At 50.2% G+C, this 21,274-nt stretch overlaps 1 protein-coding gene across 3 annotated transcripts in view; it reads left to right on the top strand.

The window, feature by feature from the left end:
• The first annotated feature begins 226 nt into the window (after positions 1–226).
• Positions 227–21,274, top strand: part of LOC116947943 (sodium/calcium exchanger 1-like) — a 131,231-nt gene continuing 110,183 nt past the window's right edge. For 2 of the 3 annotated variants that reach the window (XM_076071036.1, XM_076071035.1), the window contains exons 1-2: positions 715–1,328; positions 5,987–7,838. In XM_076071036.1, coding sequence (XP_075927151.1) covers positions 1,265–1,328; positions 5,987–7,838 — 1,916 coding nt within the window. In that variant the 5' untranslated portion in view covers positions 715–1,264. The other variant, XM_032964283.2, reaches the window with a different exon arrangement.

Here is a 21,274-nt window from a genome sequence, read left to right as displayed (position 1 = left end):
AAAATCAGCAGGGGATCAAATACTTTTTTCCCCTCACTGTATGCGAGTCTACGCGTGGCCAAATCAACGCGACTGGCGGTTGCTGTACACGGGTGCTTCTGTCACGGAGAAAATGCATTATCACCTCATTCTGCTTTCAATTATTTTTAGCTCTCGCCTTCCCCTCACCCCACAGCACGCCCTATAAAATGATAAAGTCAAAATCAGCGGTTCCCCCCCCCCCCTCTCTGGCTCTCTCGTTTCATCCACACAGCATAGAGGCGCCTTCAAAGATCCCAGCACACGCAAATTACACGGCACCACGCGCGGCCGCCTTTGTCTTTTCGGTGCCGATGTTGTTTATTCACCCACGGAGAGGAGGACTGCAGGGCAGGCCGGGCAGGCCAGTCCGAGAACCGGTTCAGACAATAATCCTCGGCAGCCGACAGCCGGCAATCAATTTCAGCAGGTGGCCGGGTTTGTAGAACAAGTGCGCGCTAACCGCTGCGCCACCGCTCCCTCCCACCACCACCACCACCACACACGAAGCCCAACCCCAGCCGCCGAGCAAAGCGAAGAGCGACTGGAGGAGGAGCAGGAGGGAGACGCGCAGAACACAACCGTGTGTGCGTGGAGGCACGCAGCAGCAACAGCAACAGCGTCGTCATCATCCGTTAGAGGCAGCCGCGCTGGGCGCAAGTGAGATGGCGTGCTGATCGCGTCAAACAGGTACGTTATCCCCTCTTCGTCGTTGTCTCCCTCACTCGCTGCCTGCTTTCGTCCATTGGCCACCAGGCAGTGGCAGGAAGCAAGTAGCAGCAACACGACAGCAGCAGCAGCAGTAGTTTAGTAGCAACACGGCAGCTTAATCAGTGAGCGCGCATCACGACGTGCGCTCAAGCAAAGCGCCGCAACTCCACGGTGAAATGGACAACGGGGATCACAGCGGAGGCACTCGTGGTAGTTGTAGTCGCAGTGGTTGATGGTGGTGGTGATGATGAGTGGGCGCAAAGACAACCCGACGTCAAAGGGGAGTGAATGTATTTGCAGCGCGCCGTGGAGAAAAAAAAAACGAATCGAGCATATTCACCCCCCGCTAAGTGTCTCCACGTGTATGCGCGTAACACATTCATAGCCCAAACAGCCCCACCGCTGGCTTTCCAGTCGAACTAATATCCAGCAGCATTGTGTCAAGTGCAAGTGTAAAACTCGGGGGCAGTTTCGACAGCCTGCGTCTCATCAACGGCCTGAGGCTCGCGACGCAATCGCCGATGGCTTACCACGGATGTCGATCGACGAGAGAGAGAGGCGCTTAATTCACGCGCTAGAGTCAATGGCACCATCGCCTCGTGAGTACACACACACACGACACGTGTTGTATCGTGTGTGTGTGTCTATCTACGCGCCCTGGTTGCAGGCGACGTGGAGAGTGGTGGGTGGCGCAGTCGTTAGCGCGCCGCGCTACCGACCCAAGGCAACCCGAGGTCTCTGGCCACTCACGGCCAACAGCGGTGATGAATATCTGAACGGGTCCAGGGCCTTCTGCCCCCCCCCCCCCCTCCTCTACCCCCCCCCTTAGGTCGACTCGGCCTTAAATGAATAGCTAGTGCGGTGTGTAACCATCACCACCGGGGATACAAAGGCGGCCGGGCGTGGTGCTGGTCACATTCACGCCCTCGTTGTGCCGCTTAACAGCACTTGCTCCCAGCCGTCTGCGGAAGGTCTATATATGAGGAATGTCGTGCCTCGCTGTGACAGGCGATGTAAGATGGTTGTCGTACGCGAGTGAGTGGCAGGTGCAGTGCAATACAATGTGGACTTATTTAGCAGTGCCTATAAATGCGACATGTCAAGAAGCTCTACAGGAACAGTGGGCGCATGCATTTTACAGATGTGGTCTAGATATCACTGTGAATCCGTGGATCTCTGTGCGAGTCTCGGGGGGGGGGGTCTCTGTATTCGTCTATGGGGGGGTGGTCTTTTGTGGATTCTGCTGGTCTGCGTGAGTCTGTGAGTCCCTTTGTGAGTCTATGGGTCTCCCTGTGAGTGAATACAGTGTCGATTTAGATAGCGTCAATGGACGGATCGCGTCTTAATATGCTGAAAAGAAGCGGTCGGCATAGAGTATCGATTATGTATGGAGAGAGGCAGTCATAGGCAGAGGGAGACGAGGAAGCTCTTCATTTAATGTGGGACTCGAGCCAGGGAAGACGACAGCACGGAGGGCTGGGAGAAGGCAGTTCCCAGACTACGCATGCAGCAGAGGATAATGAGCAAAACACGATTTGAACCACCGATTACAACGTGCTGACTGCATAGACGAGCCTGACATGAAAATGTATTGCAAAAATACTCGCGCAGCTGGGAGTGAGAGACCCACGGTGACGGGTTGGTGGCATTTGTGGGTGGCTGGGCTGGCTGGGAAATGTCGCTGCCGTTGCCGGAACGAATCAAAAGCGCACGGGCTCAAATTGGCGCACGATGTCGAAACGGCAAAAAACGAGTTGCTCAACAGTCGATGAGAGACAACTATCGGCGAGTGCGTTCTGAAACCGGCCCCCGTCGCCTTCACCAACTCGCGCTCGCCGGCGTGGCGAAGTGCGGTCTAATAGGTCCCACAAGTCGCATACGGTGTACGGGAGAGCCTCGTCCTTGCGGCGCGTTCACAGAAGGGCGGTATGTGTATAGATTGGTGTCCGCTCGCTTGGTGCGAGATGTTAACTCCCTCGCCCTGGTATTCAGGAGGTTGTGGGTTCGATTCTGACTTTGACGCCTGCATTATTGGAGTTGGCACGTCTCTCACCCCGTGGTCGCGTGGATTTTTCTCCGGGTCCTCCGGTTTCCCCCCTCCATTTAGAAACGCGCGTTTCGATTATTTGGTTGCTATACACTTCCACATGATAAGCCAATTCGTTGAGCCATCATTTGTGACCAGGTCTCTTATGAAAAAGAGCTATATAGCTCAGTGCGCCTTACCTGGTAATATAAAAAGAGTCTGATAGATTAATATCGATCATAGATATTGTAAAATCATCCGGAATGTGTCTGATCCTGTTACATGTTGTTGTCTAAGCTGATTTGAGCCTGTGTCGTGATTTAACGGGTAACCATGAGGGCTTGCCAAGTGCTGTAGCCACGGGGGCTGTGACGCAGCCAGGAGATGGCAGTGCTGCCACCCCCTCGTATACAGCGTGAAAAGCCAAACGCGCACGGGTGAAATTGACCAAGCATCCCAATGTAGCAGGACCCTCCCGAGAAACAGTCATGATACTCGGCGAGGCTTTCCTGAGTATTTAATTCGCATTATTACAGTTACTGCCTATGAGCAAATCATTCACAATGCACCTGACCTCAGGAGCTAAGCAGTGCTGAGCCTGGATATTGGATATGTGACCACAATGCCTAGCGGGTGTTCTCGGCTGCGTAATTAACGAGGTTGGCAGCAGCAGGCAGTACAGCAACATGCGCGGTTGTACAATATTTCTATGCTATCCCGCTTTCAACAAACCCGCACTGACCATCGTGGTGAAGTTTGGTCAAATAATCACCCTCCAATTTAACACGTAGGCTTTCGCGACCAATATTATTCATAATAAAGGTTATTTGGGTTAGATCGCGTTATTTAGAAATGTGTCGTAACCCTCCACCACCCGACACGGCCAATCAGCAAAAAAAGTGTCACGTTGACAAAAGACAAATAATTAACTAATAATTCACTGTAAATGTTATGGATTCACTCTTCAACACACCGGTGGCTAAAGTAGTGAATTATTTGTCTTTTGTCAACGTGACACTTTTTTTGCTGATTGGCCGTGTCGGGTGGTGGAGGGTTACGACACATTTATAAATAACGCGATATAACCCAAAAACCTTTATTATAATTCACCCTCCATCCAACCTTCTGCATGGTGGAGGTCCTCATCCAGCGTGGGATTGACACTTTTCAACGCAATTGTTATTATAAACAAGTTAACGCTCTGTGGCGTTAACACGCGAGCCATATTATTTTGCCGTCATTCTTGCGATGATGATTTGCCCAATAATCCGGGTGCCACAGCTCTTCCAGAGCACCAGCAGCAGAATCTCTACCCTTAAGGCAAAAACGCCTGGCGATTGCACTTGGAAGTCCACGGGATGAAACCTCGCGGCATCAACGCTTTAGGGCTTTCCTTTGTTGGGCGACGCAAGACAAGAGCTCAAATTATCCACGCACGTGAGTGGGGAGCGGTAGTTCAGCAGTTAGTGCGCTGCTCTACGAACCTGGCGACCTGGGTTCGATTCCCGCTCACGGCCAATACCGGTGACGATTTTCTGAACCGGTTCTGGGCCTCCCCGAGGTCGACTCGGCATCAAATGAGCACTTGGTGCGATGTGTAAACATCGCCACTAGGGAGACAAAGGCGGCCGGGCGTGGTTTTGGCCACCCACCTCCTCGTGTTCCGTGCGCCTTTATAGGTGCTCGCTAACAGCACTTGCCCCTACAGTCTGTTAAGGCTATACGGGGGATCTTTGTCTTTGTGCTTGCCTGTTCATTGGTGGGAAGCGGCGCAGTGTTGGAGCGCACTGTCCTACGAGCTTACCGGCCCGTGCTCCATTTTCCTGCTTCGCTTGTGTCCCAATAAGAGTGGCAAATGTTTGAAACGGGCCTGGGTCTTGCCTAGGGCAACTCGGCCTAAAATGAGCAGTGTGTCAGCATCAACACTGGGGAGACAAAGGCTGCCGGACGTGGAGCTGTCCACCCAATCCGTCCGTGTGCCGTCTCGGGCTTCATAGGTGCTTCTCGCTAACAGCATCTGTCCCAACGGATGTATGTTGAACTTCTTTCGCACCAAACGTAGCCAACCGTGTGTCTGTTACCCGATTCATGTGCGCACCGTCTTGTTTTTTTAACCAAGTGGTTTTTAAAGCCAATTGTCAAAGAATTTGCTCGCAAGCCAAGATCTGTAAAAGGTCCCTTCAGGTCATCGCTGAATGTTGTGCTATATATGGGATCATTATCGCTCGCACCAAGGGATTAATTTCTCACTCCATATTTTCCAGAACGCTGCCTACCTAGGCTGCCTTGGAGTAGGATTATCGGCATCGCTAACTATAACTGTGTTTTATTTGATCAGAAAAGGCCCCACTGAGCTGTGTAGCTCTTTTTAAGAAGCGACCTGGCTGCAAATGATATATTCAACAAAGTGGCTTATCTTGTGGAAACGTATAGCAGCCAAATACTCTAAACACATGTTTCTAAATGTGAAGGGAAAAACTGAAAGACCTGGAGTAAAATCCACGAAACCACGGGGAAACCATGCAAACTGCAAATATACGGGTGTCAGGGTTCGATTCGAACCCACGACTACCTGTATACCAGGCAAGGTAGTTAACATATTGCCGACACGGCGCCCATAAGGCACTAGCACTAGAGTACTAAGATACGCCTATCCATACTAATGCTATATTATTCTACCCTATATTCCTATAATCACATGTACTAGTTTTATAGGAGAAAATCGAGGACAAAAATCGGACCAGATGGATGCGGCATACCGTAATATTCCCCAGAACAGTGTTCCAAACTTTTTCCAGGTGAAATGAAGCAACGTTCGTACCCGTTACTCACGAGTGATCTGTGGCCTCCTCAAATTACCGTATTCTCTCGACTATACGCCGCACCGGAAAGTAACATGCACCTCAAACGTATGCGCCGGTACTAATAAAGTTATAAACATCTCTTGTCCCTTTTACTTAAGCTCGTGTAACCTTGCTCATTCAACAAACGTGTTTACAACTTCGATATAGCTGCTTGTTGCTGATCTTTGGACCTGTGCTCAGAAACCGTGTGATTAAAAAAAAAGGACACGGACCTACTGGATTATAAGACGCAGCCCCAGCAATTGCTTCAAAATAAAAAGGGGGGGGGGGCGGGGTGTTGCGTTTAATAGTTGGGAAATACGGCCGCACTGTTTTCTTCGTCTTCTCGAAATCATTTTTAAAGAAGTTTTATCTTTTTCCGATACAGGTGACGACCGGGACGTCCCTCTCAGGAGCGACGAGTCTTCTCACATTTCTTCCGAGAAAGAACAGAAAGGAAGAATGGCCAGAGCGACCATCGGCATCAGGACTTCCTTGTGCCTCCGCGTGGGAGCGATCGTCTTGCTCGGGCAGTTGATCACCGCGGCGGACTCCTCCGATGACCCTTACCTCAAAAGCAGAGCCAACATCACCAAGGATTGCTACGGTTCCTACGAATGCGCGAGAGGCATCATCCTCCCAATATGGGTGCCGAACAATCCGTCGGTCGGCGACAAGGTGGCCCGAGCGATCGTGTACTTTGTCGCTCTCATATACATGTTCCTGGGAGTGTCGATCATCGCCGACCGCTTCATGGCCTCCATCGAGGTGATCACGTCGCAGGAGAAGGAGATCACCATCAAGCGGCCCGACGGTGAGACGACCACCACCACGGTACGCGTGTGGAACGAGACCGTCTCCAACCTCACGCTGATGGCCCTGGGCTCCTCGGCCCCCGAGATCCTGCTCTCCATCATCGAGATCTGCGGCCACGGCTTCGAAGCCGGCGACCTGGGCCCCAGCACCATCGTCGGTAGCGCCGCCTTCAACATGTTCGTCATCATCGCCATCTGCGTGTACTCCATCCCCGACGGCGAGACGCGCAAGATCAAGCACCTGCGCGTGTTCTTCGTGACGGCCGCGTGGAGCATCTTCGCGTACATCTGGCTCTACCTGATCCTGGCCGTGATCTCTCCGAATGTCGTCGACATCTGGGAGGCCCTGCTCACGTTCATGTTCTTCCCCATCTGCGTGGTGTTCGCCTGGGTCGCCGACCGCCGCCTCCTCTTCTACAAGTACATGTACAAGAAGTACCGCGCCGACAAGCACAGGGGCATCATCATCGAGACAGAGGGCGACCGGCCCCGCATGAACATCGAGATGGACGGCAGGATGCTCAACTACGAGACCGACGTCGTGCCCGACGGGATGCTCGTCGACGGGGAGGAGAAAGACATCGACGAGAGCCGGCGCGACATGATCAAGCTGCTCAAAGAGCTGAAGCAGAAGTACCCCGAGAAGGACCTGGACCAGCTGGTGGAGCTCGCCAACTACCAGGCGCTCACCCAGCAGCAGAAGAGCCGCGCGTTCTACCGCATTCAGGCGATCCGCATGATGACGGGTGCCGGCAACATTCTGAAGAAGCACGCGGCTGACCAGGCGCGCAAGGCCATGAGCGTCCAGAACATCGAGAGCGACGGCGAGAGCGACTTCGTGAGCAAGATCTGCTTCGAACCGGGCGCGTACCAGTGCTTCGAGAACTGCGGCTCGTGCATCCTGACGGTATCGCGCAAGGGCGGCGACACGAGCGGCTTCGTGAGCGTGCGCTACAAGACGGAGAACGGGACCGCCACGGCCGGCTCGGACTTCGAGTTCAGCGAGGGGAAGATCGTCTTCAAGCCGGGCGAGACCCAGAAGGAGATCTCGATCAGCATCATCGACGACGACATCTTTGAGGAGGACGAGCACTTCTACGTGCGCCTCTCGGACGTCGAGGCGGAGGTGACGGAGGACGGCCCGGAGATCAACCACGTGAGCCTGCCGAAGGCCCTGCTGGTGGAGCCCACCGTGGCCACGGTCACCATCTTTGACGACGACCACGCGGGCATCTTCATGTTCGAGGAGAAGGTGATGCGCGTGAGCGAGAGCGTCGGCGTCATGGAGGCGAAGGTGATGAGGACGTCGGGCGCCCGCGGCACCGTCGTCGTTCCGTACCGCACCATGGAGGGGACGGCGCGCGGCAGCGGCGACGATTACGAGGATTCCTTCGGCGAGCTCGAGTTTCACAATGACGAGATCGTGTGAGTACGCGGCGCGCCGCGATTGCACCTCTCTGCTCCTTGTGTGTCCATCCGTCCGCGTGTCTGTCGCTGTAGCGAATTTAAATAACACAGGTTACGGTGGACACACGGTGCGAGGAAGGCAAGCTCTGTTTCGCGCGCTCACGATGAATGCTGATCTGTTGGCAACCTCGTTGAGATGAAACAAAAGCAAACAAATAAAGCTATAGTTGTTCAGGTTTGGTTAACCGTAATAGACTTGTGAATACACAGCGGAACGTATCGTCATGGTCTTGTTCGTCTTGCTGCTGTAGTAGCAGCTGTCGCAGAGATAATACTGTCACAGCCGACTGTTGTTTATTGCACAGGTTTGTAACGCAACGCTGGAATTGTGTCACGCATGAGCGTTTCCCATGTCCAGGCACAAATGTTTTCATTGGGCCTGCAGAAAGAAAAAAATATGTAAAGAGTGCTGCTGCATTATTGTCATGTGTTTTCCATTCATTTATTTGACTCTTTTTTTTTCTCTCAGCTCAAATAATCAAAAGTGCAACAGTGGGATTTTGTCCTCACTTCGACGCATACAACAATGATCCTGACCGGGGCTTTACAGGGCTTTCACACGCGCCTTACACTTTCCACCGAATGGACAATTTTCCCGACGCCGCTCCTATTCAGTCGGCAGCACGGCTACTTTGTTTTGGTCCGTCCGTGGGATCATCGTGGGCAATGAGCCTTGTAATACCGCCCTGGGCCCGGCGTATCTGTTCACCAATCGCGCCTGCGCGTGCGTTTGATTCACGAGCGCACTCAACTCTGCCCATTGTGTCGAACGCAATTAAAACGAAACCCCCCCCCCCCGCACGGCGCCGGACAAACGAACGAACGCCCGCTCGCCTCGTGTCCGCGGGAAGACGCCGAACCGCGACGATTAACAACGCTCTCGCCACTACACATGCTCTCTCGCCACTACACGGCCGTGCGTACAGTGCGCGGTGCTCGTGTGCCTGGCATATGAATGCATGTGGTGCCAGTGGTCGCGCGTGGGATGCTGATAACGCTCGCGCGGCCGAGCTTTGGATGGCGGGGGGGTGCCTTGCCGTATCCTTGTGCGCGAGACGCGTTGGGGGGGGGGGGGGACGGACTCCGTCGTTCTCTCTCTCTCTCTGCGGCTCAAATATGAACGCCAAATGAAACCGTGCGAACGCAGTGATCTCTCGCGTAAGCTGAACCCTGCCGGCGCTGTTGTTGATAAGTTACAAATACCGCTTGCAGCCGCCACCGCGCTAAAAGCCGTTGAGTCTGTTCCATATGTCAGCGACACGTGCGTGTGGGCGGCTTGTTGTTATTTGGTAATAATGCACGTGTCTGGATTTTGACTTGACAATAAAAATAAAAATGTAATCGAGACAGGATACCACACGGGCAAAATTCGGTGTCCAAAAAAGGGGTAAAAAAAATAAAGATTGGCAAGTGCACAGAACCTTGAGGCGTACAGCCACCGTATTTCAAACAAAATTGATATTGAAGATGGCAAGCAATGGAATATGTTGTGCACAAGCCAGTGCACCGTGGGTGTGACTAGATAGAGACTGAAGGGGCAGCTGTCCTAGAGCTTACTTTGTTCTCTCTATATGCTTTAACCCCCCCCCCCCCCACACTGACCCCTAGCAACCTATGATCAATCGTATGTGCAAGTGTTTGCCGACCTGCCTAGGGCCAAATGACCCGGCTTTGCGGCTGATTTAATCCGACCTCGGAAGCTAAGCGAGTTTGAGCCTGGATAGCTTTTGTATGAGTGACCATTCCACCGTGCACATGAGGTTGTTGTGGGTGGATACGTGGTGGTCAACAGACCGCGCAAAAGCACATTTTGTTCTACTGTACGTCTATGCTCCGGGAGTCCATGCTGGCCGCCTTTTGCCAACTCGCGCTGACCAGCGTGGGTGGAGTGTGGTCGTTTAACCTCCACGATCTGCATGCTTTTAGGGAGACCCTCATCCAGCAGTGGATTGAAAAAAATGGGGGGTGGGGGGGGGGCTGTACACACACCACAGCATTTACACGTTTTATAGATCTTAGATGTAGGTTTTGTTTGGGCGCAAGTAAAACCCAGTGGGAAATTAAAAATAACATTTTTTAATGGGGACCTGGTTACACCAACAGAAGCCCGGTTCCAGCCAAAACACCAAAAAAAACACCAGCGTGGCCTTACAAGTGGAATTCTGTGAGCGCACGTCTGCAACGCGCGCGTCTGGACACGCGGGCATGTCGTCACGTTGTAGATGTCTCGGTGGAGGGTGGGGGGGGGCGAGGATTCGCATTTTTGTGTTGCTATCGCACCAGCGATGTTGGTGACGTGCGTTCGGTTTTTCCGCGTTCGATCCCGGAGACAACCGGTGGTGGAACCGTTGGAAAATATCCCGCGGAGATTTCCTCCGCCTCCCTGGGTCTGCTCACCCTTGCCTCTCACGGAAAGTCTAAACAAACATTTGCTCCCCCCCCCTACCAGCTCATTACAGAATTTAAGTGATTTTTTTATTAATTTATTCCAAAAGCTCCATCTCGAGGGCATTCTCTGCCAAGGGTTTCATTAGCCTTATTTTAAAAAGGCGCATTACATGCTGTATGTGGGAATCCTAATGTTTGCATTTTTAACGATATTTTGCCTTTTGCATTTTTAAATATTGACTTGTGCCTGGTGGTCAGGGTTATTCATGCAATAACTTACAAAATGCTTTTAGTTTGGGTTGTTTTATGTTTTTCCTGTGCTCCGTATAAACAAAAAAGATTGTCAGTCGGTGCAAAAATAATTAGCAGGCCAGGCAAAGAAAAATGATGTCTTTGAAGAGGTTACTGATTCCTTGCCCCCTTGCCCTCCTCCCTCCATCCCACCTCCCGCCGCGTTGCACGATGAATTTAATTAGATATTCTCTCCTGCTAGACGACCCTCACAGCAAAGCTCCGAGAGTCCAAGAAAGAAAAAAAATGTTTAGCGTTCCGTCAATATTACATTTCCTTATCGCCCGAGATTATCTACGAATGTTTTTTTCATGTTGAACACTATTATGCCCATTTACAAGCCATTCGTCGTGCAGTTTGACCCCGCGTTTCTTCAGTGGGGGGGGGGGGGGGGGGAGGGAATGCCACTCAAACGGCAAAATTAATTTTCAAGAGACCTTCAAACTGTCGGAAACTGCTCCATATCAGTCTCGAAAATGAATTGTCGCGCCGTTTCTCCTTCAGTGGTGCAAACTGCGAGGCTTTTTACCATCGCCCGTTTTGGGCGTCGTGAAAGGTATGTTGAATACAAACAAGATTCTGACAATTTCCCGCGAGGGCTGAACTTCTGTGAAACGCCCGAGGAAGCTGTATGTAATCGCCAGCAACGCCTCTGTACAATTAAATTCGGCTTGCTTGTTAACATTCCGTCGCGATGCAGCTACGACAAAGACCTGGCATGTATAATTTTTTTCGATACATTTTTAGAAAAGATGTTGCCTGTGAAAATCTGAAGTTTGTATTTTAATTTAAAAAAAAATATGCTACTTGGAGTGAGGCAATTATCAAATCACTTTTTTCAGTGGCTGTTGTTTAGCGGCTTCATTTAGACCTACCGACTGCCTATTTGAGAACATTCAGCAAATATAGTACGAAACTAATTTCGAGTACAAAGCATGCATCTACATGTAATCGTTATTTTTGAGCAACAAAACCCATTAATATACAGCAGTCCCTCGGGTGAACGTTTTTTTCTCTCCATTTCACGAAAACTACTGTCAGCTGAAAAAACTGTCAATCGAATATAGGAATTTACATGTTAATAGAAAACATAATTTAACGAGAAAACACAATGTAAACAAAGCCAGTCGAGATATAAACGCTCACAAATGGGCGTTGCTGATTGGATGAGGCCATGGCTCAGCCCCAATTACAAGCGCTCGAAATGGCCGAAATTGGCGCCCGTGTGCATAAGGTGTAAACGTGCCGTTAATCAACATTTTAACGTTAGTCGAACCCATGAGGGTCCTACCGGAGGTGAAACATTAACAAAAAAAAAGTTAACCGATGTCACTGTTTACCAATGGACTACTGTAATTTATAAAGTGTTATGGTAAACCTTGAGAATTGTAGAATCGAACCATGGTAATTAATTGCCATTTAACTCGCACAACCTCTCTCGGAACTATACCTTTGAAATGGAGATGAATGCGTCCCAGTCAGGGTTGTACATTTATCCTGAGAACCAATTGCTTAGGTCGGATGCTGGGAAATTAGCTTTGAAAGGCACCCATTCCACCTAAGTGGGAATAACTAATTCATACCGTTACAAAAAATACAAACATAACACCACCTTTTTAAGCTTTATTTTTTGTTTTAATGATCCAATTAGAGTGGATATCCAAAGCAAAGCACGTGATTGCTGAAATTATGGGTGTGACCCGAGGCAAGGGTGGAATGGCAGTGAAATCAGATCCCGTCCAAACGTATCGGGAGAATTTGCCCGTGGAAAATTTAATCTTGAGCTTAATTATTATTCTCGGGGGACTTGAGTGTATTTGTGTGCGTACACGACAATTGCAATGCAGAGTGAATGACGGGGCTTCTCTTACTTTGGAAATAGAGCCAAGGCGAACATGGCATCTGGCGAACATATTTTTAGTCCACGGTGCAATTCGGTGCCAACACAAGCCTTATGTTCTGTGAGCGCGTTGCGAACATCATCGCCGACTCACAGGGTAATTCATTTGCCACGTGCCACTGTGTGCACGCCCATTGTCTGAACAACTGTTCCTGGGCCTCCCCTACGTCGACTAAGCCTAAAATGAGTTCCTCGTGCGGTGTGTAAACATCGCCACTGGGGAGACAAAGGCAGCCGGGCGTGGTGCTGGCCACCAACCCCCTCGTGTGCCGTGTCGGCCTTCATAGGTGCTCGCTAACAGCATTTGCTCCCAAAAGTATGTTGAGGCTACACGGGGGCTCTGTCTTTGTGCCATTGTGTGTGTGCGCCACTGCGTGCCACTGTGTTCTGTGTAGTGGCAATGATGAGACCATTACAGGTGCTGGCCGCTCAACCGACCTGATGAGTTATTTATTTGGTTATCAAAAATGAAATACGCTCGGCGAGTAAATAATTAGTCGTGTTGCAATGAAGCTAACAAGCTAATGGTTAAAAGTAACTGTCTTATTATCTTTTCAAATTAAAATTGTTGTTCAACGCCAGTGGCTTAGCTATCAAGTGTGCAGGCGGTGCAACCGCACCAAGGCCCACGATCTGGACAGGTCCAGGTGCCGAGCTACGAAGAAGATGGGGGCATTTTACGGGGGGTCCTATTTAATCCCTCCTACCCAGGGCTGCTCAGACGTTCCTGGAGGCCCAGGGCAGCATGCCATGTGGAGCGTGGGGGGCCTTATTCATTCGCGGCAAACAACGTTTTGTGAAGCCCAGGGCATATTGCCCCTTTTGCCACCCCCCCCCCCCCCCCCAGCTATCTAGGTGGCCCTGCTTTGCACCAGGTGCCCATGCAAACAAGCGCCACGGTGTGCCCTCATTTGATGCCCACTAACTCTCTAAAATCTTCATCTTGCTTCTTCGCCTGCGGGTTCGCTTGCTGTGGCACACGCTGTTGAAGGTGGCTCATCAACACTTGAGAATGCCGCTATTCGCGTCCGGCGGGAAGAGGCAGGATCGGGAAAATAAATGAGTGCCTTAATTGCCGAGCGGCGCGGGCACGCGCGCACAACCGTTATATCCTGGATTTATTTCCGTCTGCAGTGCCGCGCAGAGCGTGCGCCCGTCGTGGATTTCCAGGGAGCATTTAAAAAAAATTCACGTTGCACTGCCGCATCAGCTCAACCGTGCATGCATCCGCAATGCTTAAGATGGATTTTTTTTTGGTTTCTTTTCAACAGAACAAACATTGAAAAAGAGAACCAGGATACGGGGTAGCTAATATGCCTCCACATATCCGTCCCACACACGAGTTTATTTGTACACTTTTTAACAAATATTTTTCTGAACTGCCATATGTTTATCGGCAAAAGGCCCTCTCTGTTGGGGAGTTCGACCCAAAACGGCACAATGCAAGGGATTGGCCGTGTTCACTGCAGATGAACGGATCTGGAGAAGAATCTCGTTGTGATCTGAAGGAGGAGAGCGAAGGAGCGGTGGGTAAAGAGAAAGAGTAGGGGAACGACAGCGGAGAGAGTGATGGGGGGCGGGGTGGGGGGGTGAATTAATACGGTACGATGATCACTCTGGCAACGGGTCAACACACGGAGACGTCACCTTCCTCGAGAGACCAGCTCGCCCTAAGATGCCTGACAGCAGACACCCAACGCGTCAGATTGTGCCAATCTTCACATTTTGGGCATCTGCAATGCTTAGAACCCAACGCTGGCATGAGCTCATGCCCGTTGCTGCCGCAGACTTATTCGGGGATATTTTCATAATTATTATTCTTAAGGTTGCCTCTTTTTTTTTTTGCGATTGCACACTCACTCAATATTTGGGAAGCAGGGCTATTTTTTTTTGTATTTGTCGCGTAGGCAACGCGCTTGTCATTTATTCTCATTCCTAGGCAATGAAAACACCCACCCACAGTCAGCCAGGCTGTCAACACTAATCTTCTAACTTGCAGAAGACCGAATGCAGCGGAACGGTTATGTAATGTTTAGCGCACTGCTTGCCCTATGAACCGGTTACTCGAGTTGGACTCCTAGCCTTGGCTAACATCGCTGGTGAGTCATAGCTGAACACATGCCCCCTCCCCTCCCTCCACGCTGACCAGTTTGAGGTACGGTCGGAAAAGCCACCGTGACCAAAACAACACGGGGAAGCCTCCTTCATCCAGCAGCCGAGTGACAAAGAACAAAAACATTTATAATTTACACATACTATAAATACAGCTCTTGCATATACAGTACAGCATATTTACTTTGTGGGACACATCCTTAACTGGGGAAATATTGTAAAAAAAAAACCCCTTTAAAAACATAAATAAATTGTGCCTGTGAAAAATTGCTTTGCTTTATATATGTGCCTGTACATGGACGTTAACTAAGAGGAAGTGACAGAACGAGTAGGATCTTGTGTTGTGGAATCGGCGTGCTGTCCCTGCGCCTGCCCGCACGTCTAATGAGCGCGTTTTTCTGGTCAACTAGCAGAGCGGAGAGGAGTAAGAGAGCTTTGTCTTCTCTTGCTCGAAAGCCGTGATCAGCGCGGCGGAGTGTGTGCCGATGGAACATCGTGCCAATTTGCGGTCTGCGCATATCTTGGTCACCGCACGGGGCTGCATCTCTGCATAATGCCTCTGCATTATGTATGTATGTATGTTACACTTCTTTCACACACTGCGTAGCCAACCATGCTATTTCTCTCAATTTTTGTTTATTTAATTTTCCCATGTGAGGCCAACTGAGCTATATCGCTCTTTTTCAGAAGAGACCTTGGCCACGAATGATAGCTCAACCAAGTGGCGTATCGCGTGGACCTTTATCACAGTCAAATATGTTATAAACACACGTTTATAAATCTGGAGGGAAAACACGGAGGACCGTTAATCGGAGGTGCGGGCAGGACAACAAATTTGCACACTGCTCCTTTAGTCAATCTCCTGCAAGGCGTCTCCTGGGTGATTGCTGGTTGAGGGCCCTCCGCATGCTATCCTAGATTATTTGACCATGCCTCACAGTACGGGTTGGTGAACGTGGGGCCGAGGGGAGGGCAGCAGTGAAGTATTATCCAGCAATTCATTTTGCTGCTTTCTGCTGCCACACCGTGTCAGCCTTACAGCAGCCCGTAGCAACCTGGTGTGCATGCAATCACCGATCCAGGCCAAAGCTTGCCTAGCTAGATTCCGAGATTTGATGAGATATTGGGCATATTCCAAGTGATTTTGAGTGAAAAATAATATCTGTTTACGTATTTATTACACATTCTCTACATTTTCATCTCCATTTGTCAAGGAAGTTCGCCTTGAATAATGATCAAAGTGAAATTGCAGAATGTCGAAACAAATTAAACATCTTTATTTCATCCTGAGTATTAATGCACCCACCTTGAAACACCCTATCCTGGCAGACTGTCGTTATTATGTTTCTTTATGGTGACGTTGTCTTATTTGTGCGTGCAGCATTTATTGGATTTCTAAAAAAATGACCTGTGTTTAATTTGCTCTGGAAGATGCTTCAGAGGAGATTGAAATAAATGGCGAGGCAGCGCACTCATGTTGGCGCGATATGGATTTTGCACGTCGCCCCGTGATTGATATGGAAACTAATAGAGCGAGATGCATTATTATTTTTTTCTCAATTGATTTTACTGGTTAGAGGAATAGTATGTGGCATTTTATGGGGCGAATGGCAACATCCCGGTTGGGTGTTAATCGTGTCATTATCAGCTCGCCGATGTGCAATTTCGGGTCGTGCCATGCGTTGTTTGGCATTTTATTCGACGCTTTGCTCCGCATGCAGGGAACTTCTTCAGATTTTACTAATCATCTCCGAGTGAAATTTCAGACATCTGACAATAAGGACCACAATGCACTTCTGCAGGAAATGCTGATGGCTTTTTGCAAAATGCACCAAGGCTTATAGCATGTCTCTGTGCATCGTTCGAAGCAATATCATTTTCCGGCCTGCACTATTTTCCTGTTAGGATGGGTTTTTCTCTCTCGTCATTTACAGACTTGATTATCGGGGCATTGCGCCAATGCACGGCACAACTTGAAGGCGCATCGGAGAGCCAGTGCATCAAGACGGCGGAAGCCTACCCATCAGAAGTGGCATTATCGCTTTTTCGATTGCATCTACAGGGGCAATTTTGATGTCATCCTCAGAAGCCAGTGAGATCCTTCCCCTTGGGTGGCTTTGCTTGGGAATTAGTGCACGGCTAGGGCATGACGTGGACCCAGAGCCTGGCATCGCGCACGCCAGTGACAGGCACGCGCGCCTCGAGGCTTTTGCCTCGAGTGCCAGGTCAAAGCGTGCGTCATCGGAGCCGACTGATCCGAGCAGTGCTTACGCGTGCATGTACACGCGGAGCCCTTTGTCGATCCACTGCTGGAGGAGTCCCCGCCCTGCGCGGGATCGAGGGGGCTATTTGTACCCTCACTTCGCAGGGAGAATATTGCGAGGAGCATAGCAGCTCAATACAACGGTGACAATTTGCTGTACTGCCCTCTGCTAATCCACCACGTGGCCCGGGCAACTCGCCCATAAACAACCTGCCGGTGTGTGGTGGTCACCTATTCAATCACCATCCAGGCTCAGCCTTGCTTAGCTTCCCCTATCTGGTGAGATGAGGTGCATTCTGGGTTATAATAATCAGCCATGATCTATCCACTGCTAGATGTAGGCCTTGCAGAAGTCGTTTTCATCTTTCACTGTCTCGCAATGCTAAATTCTGCCAAGCACCTCCGCACCAGGCGGTTTCATCGCTCCGTCTCCAAGGTAAAGTACCTCCCTGGCCATTTTGAGAATCTTTATTTGATACTGAAGGAATGTGATGAGCTGTAAAGCTCTTTAACTGGGGAATTTTATCAACCTAATCGGCAATCTTGTCCAGTTATTTCCATGCAGGGAGGTAGGGGTGGGCGATTACCACATACAGTATTTTAAGTAATCGCGATTATTGATTACTTTGGGTCGAATAATCGATTTGTAATCAATTACTATTTCGATAAAATGGTATGGCGGTACGACGTGACGTTATCCAGCAGGAAAGGAAGGGTGGAGGTTTTTCAAGAGTGCATGTTTTCACACCGGAATGAATCTGCACGACTCTGCTCCTTTTTTTGTCGTTTCCTTTTGGTGTTATTTTAGGGGCAAACCCCAAATATCATTATTATGTTCTTTATTAACAGCTTAATAAATATGCATGTTTTCCTTGGGGACTGATGTGAAACATCACAGTGGGTATACCGGGCGTTCGCAGGTATTTTACGACAGCGCTGGTAAGCGCAGCAGATTCGGGGAGTAACTCAACATAAAGGGAAACGGAATGACAATTATTGTGCTAACTGCATATTCAATCATGGCAACGTAGACACCCCCCCCCTCTCTCTCCGCCCCCCCCCACCACTTCCCCGTCACTATCACGAGTGTCGGGCTGTAGACGTATGGACGGTTCACTTACCCAGTATCGCACACACAATACGAAGATTCCACGTATAGCCCGAAGGGACTGTTGGAGCAAGTGATGTTAGCGAGCACCTATTAAGGCCGGGGTTGCGTGGCCAGCACTACACCCGGCCGCCTTTGTCTCCCCACTGGCGATGTTTACACACCGCACCAGGTACTCATTTGAGGCTGAGTCGACCTAGGGCGAGGCCCAGGACCGGTTCAGATAAAATCGTCACCTGGCGTTGGCCGTGAGCGTAAATCGAACTCTGGTCGCCGGGTTCGTAGCGCAATGCGCTAACCACTGCGCCACCGCTCCCCACATTCCGCGCGCACGCACGCACACTCCAGGTGCACCACAGCACAACAGACGTGCGTGCAAAGTCTCCCGCGAGGGTGAGGCGTGGTGAGGGGCCGGGGTGAGGACAATCTGCCCCCCCCCTTCTCTTCCTCCTCCTGCAATGCCTCAGTCGACGTTCAGTGAAAGCTGTTGTGAATTTCAATCGTCGAAAGTAAGCGTTGGCCTAATCAATGAGCGAGAAAATAATCGATTACTGGGGAATTAAGGTTCAATATTCGACGTGGGGTGTATCAGCATCCATCCCGACAGGGAGGGCGCCCTCTAACGCGTTTGTGCGTGGGTGTACACCTGCATGGACATCTCGTTCAGTGGGGGGGACAATGAGATGTGGATTGCCGATCCCCTGCAACTCTTACGCGGCTGCTGGTCGGTAAGCCGGCTCAACTGGGTTCTGCTTATGTGTATATATATTTTTAAGATACGCAAAAGGCTTTTTTTCTCTTGTGAAGCCCCACACGGCCCCGTGTGGTGGGGAACGGCCTGTTGGAGACAGGTGGATCCAACCGGCCTTGAGAGAGTTGTTTAAACAATAACTATGCTCACCTGATTTGGTGGGAGAGGGCATTTGTTTCAATGGGGTTTGTCTTTGCCTGGGGTAATTGGCCCAGCTGCTGTTTCTGTTGGCTGCTGGCTGCATAGAGGGGTTTGAGAAACCACTACGGATAGAGCAAGGCAGAAATGTGGCTTATATTAATTATACTTTCATTTTATATAGCGTCATTCATGCTAATTGTATCCCACAACGCTGTACATTAATTACATACAAGGACCTCCTCTTATACCCAGCTACTACCAAGCAAATGAAAAGCCTACTACCAAGGAATATACAAAAAATGAATAAATAAATGATACCAAAACAAAAGGCACAAACAACAAACAAGTTATCACAACAGAGGAATTGGTTCTGCACATCCCAGACCACAAATCCCAACTGCTCACCCAAAGCCAGGAAACTTTCACAGGAGGGGCTTGACGATGATAGTGCTGCTGATGCTGATTCTACAGCTGAAGGTGGCAATTCCCTCATGGCACCAATAACGTGCGCACATTGAGCTGAAGAAGAACATACACTCAGAGGCACGAAGACAAGTGACGTGATGCTGCTGCTGCCAGCCTGTGAATGTTGCATAAGAAGTTCACGACACCTGTTTTGAAGTTCACCAAATAGTGCTGGGGACCCCGTAACAATCTCACGACGCAGGGAATATCGCTCAGCCCCCTCAAAACCCCAACTATCGTCACAGGGAAGTGGACAGTTGGGGTTGTGGATGGGGGGGAGAGGCAGAAAGCTGTAGCTCTGGGGGCGCCGGTACACGGTAACCTCAGAGTGGAAACCGGAGAAGATTAATGCGAAGATCATTTTATTATCCCAAAGCAACGCGGAGCGTGTGGCGGGCAGGAAGGCAGCACAAACAATTACCGTCGTGACGGCGAGAAAGTGCTTCAATCTTATGCTCTTGGGCTGCCAAGTGATGCTGGCGTGTGGCGTCATGAGGCTGTTCGGGATTCCGCAACAGCCGAAGTCCACTCGGTGGGGGGGGCGGAGACGGCCAGCGCCACTGTAATTGGGTTTTCTGGAGATGTGTGGACCCAGGTTCTTAGTTATGTTTTTTTTTTTCCACCGTGCCAGGGTTTGGCTCCACTTATTATTGGCTCGTCAACCCAAGGCCTACCCCCCGCCCCTCTCTCCAATTCCCCCTCTTGCTTCTGTATCCTCGCTCTGCTCTCTGCCCCCCCCCCCCCCCCCATCATCACCACCCCCTCGCCTACCCTCATCTCTTACCCTCTCAGTGTCGCCACATCACGTCGTGAGACATTTCATCATCTCGGCCCGGTGATGATGTCAGGGAGTCAAACAGTCCGCCACACCGCCCGCACGGGTGTTTTGTTTGTATATATATTTATTGCGTTTATCACATGTATTTTTATTTATTTAGTAGGCCCTAGGTGTGCAGTGGCGAACTGGCAGGTTCGTTGGTGCACGCTCTCTGCCTCCCTGCTCCACGTCTCGCCCCCCCCCCCACGTACCCCTCCCCTCTGCCACATCTCCCCCCACGTATCCCCCCCCCTCTGCCACCCCCTTTGTAGCCTCTTTGGCAGATTGCGTATTGGAAGTCCGCCGGGCACTCTCCGTTTTAGATAACAATAAATAACACACGTTGGGTTTATTACAGACGGGCTTTCCTTGACGAGACGCTGCATCCACGTGCCAGCTGTGTGTGTTAACGTCTCTGGATTTGTGTTTTTCGCGGTTACAAAAATAATCTAAATTAACAAATAAAATAGCCCGGCAGGTACGTTTTGAATTTGGCAGGATGCCATTGTGTTGGATCAAACGAGGAGTTGTGGATCAATTAAATTTTGTAATTATCTCAACTGCCACAATGCCTTATGAAATCCGCTTACTTTAATGTTGTCCACGCATGTGGGAATCCGTGAAAATCCTCGGCTTCACTTTATTTCGCTATATAATTCCCGTGAAATGTAACGCACATGTACGTGATTTGCATGACGAAAATAAATAGAAATAGCTCGTTTGCACGGTGGCTCCGTGGTAGAGTTAGCAGGCTCGCATTCAGGAGGTTGTGAGTTCAAATCCGAGTTGGGGGTTGACTCGGCACATCATCCCTCCCAGGTTGATAAAATACGTACCACTTTGTGGGGAAATCCGCAGTGCTTGTCCTAAGGATATACTCACCTCCGCCATGGAAATGTGGAATTTCTACCACTGGCTGAAGGCTGTAAGCTGGAGATGAGCACCTCTGCGATATTGATTTGAGCAGGATTTGTTTTAATATCCAATGCAAACTCAAATCATTAACTTGTGGATGCCATGGTGAAAGTATAAGGAATAACTTCAACCACCGATCTTATTCAAGTGCACCGTGCTTTATTACTAAGTGTGCGGTGATGCTGAGATTATAAACGTTTGTTGCAAGGCAGGTGGCCTTTCCCCCCCTTGTTCGTATTAAAC

Source organism: Petromyzon marinus, chromosome 31 (assembly GCF_048934315.1).
Source record: "Petromyzon marinus isolate PM22_M1 ecotype Great Lakes invasive population chromosome 31, UKy_Petmar_22M1.pri1.0, whole genome shotgun sequence".
Lineage (NCBI taxonomy): Eukaryota > Metazoa > Chordata > Hyperoartia > Petromyzontiformes > Petromyzontidae > Petromyzon > Petromyzon marinus.
Note: the sequence above shows the minus strand (reverse complement) of the source record. Positions and strands in the feature narration are given on the sequence as shown.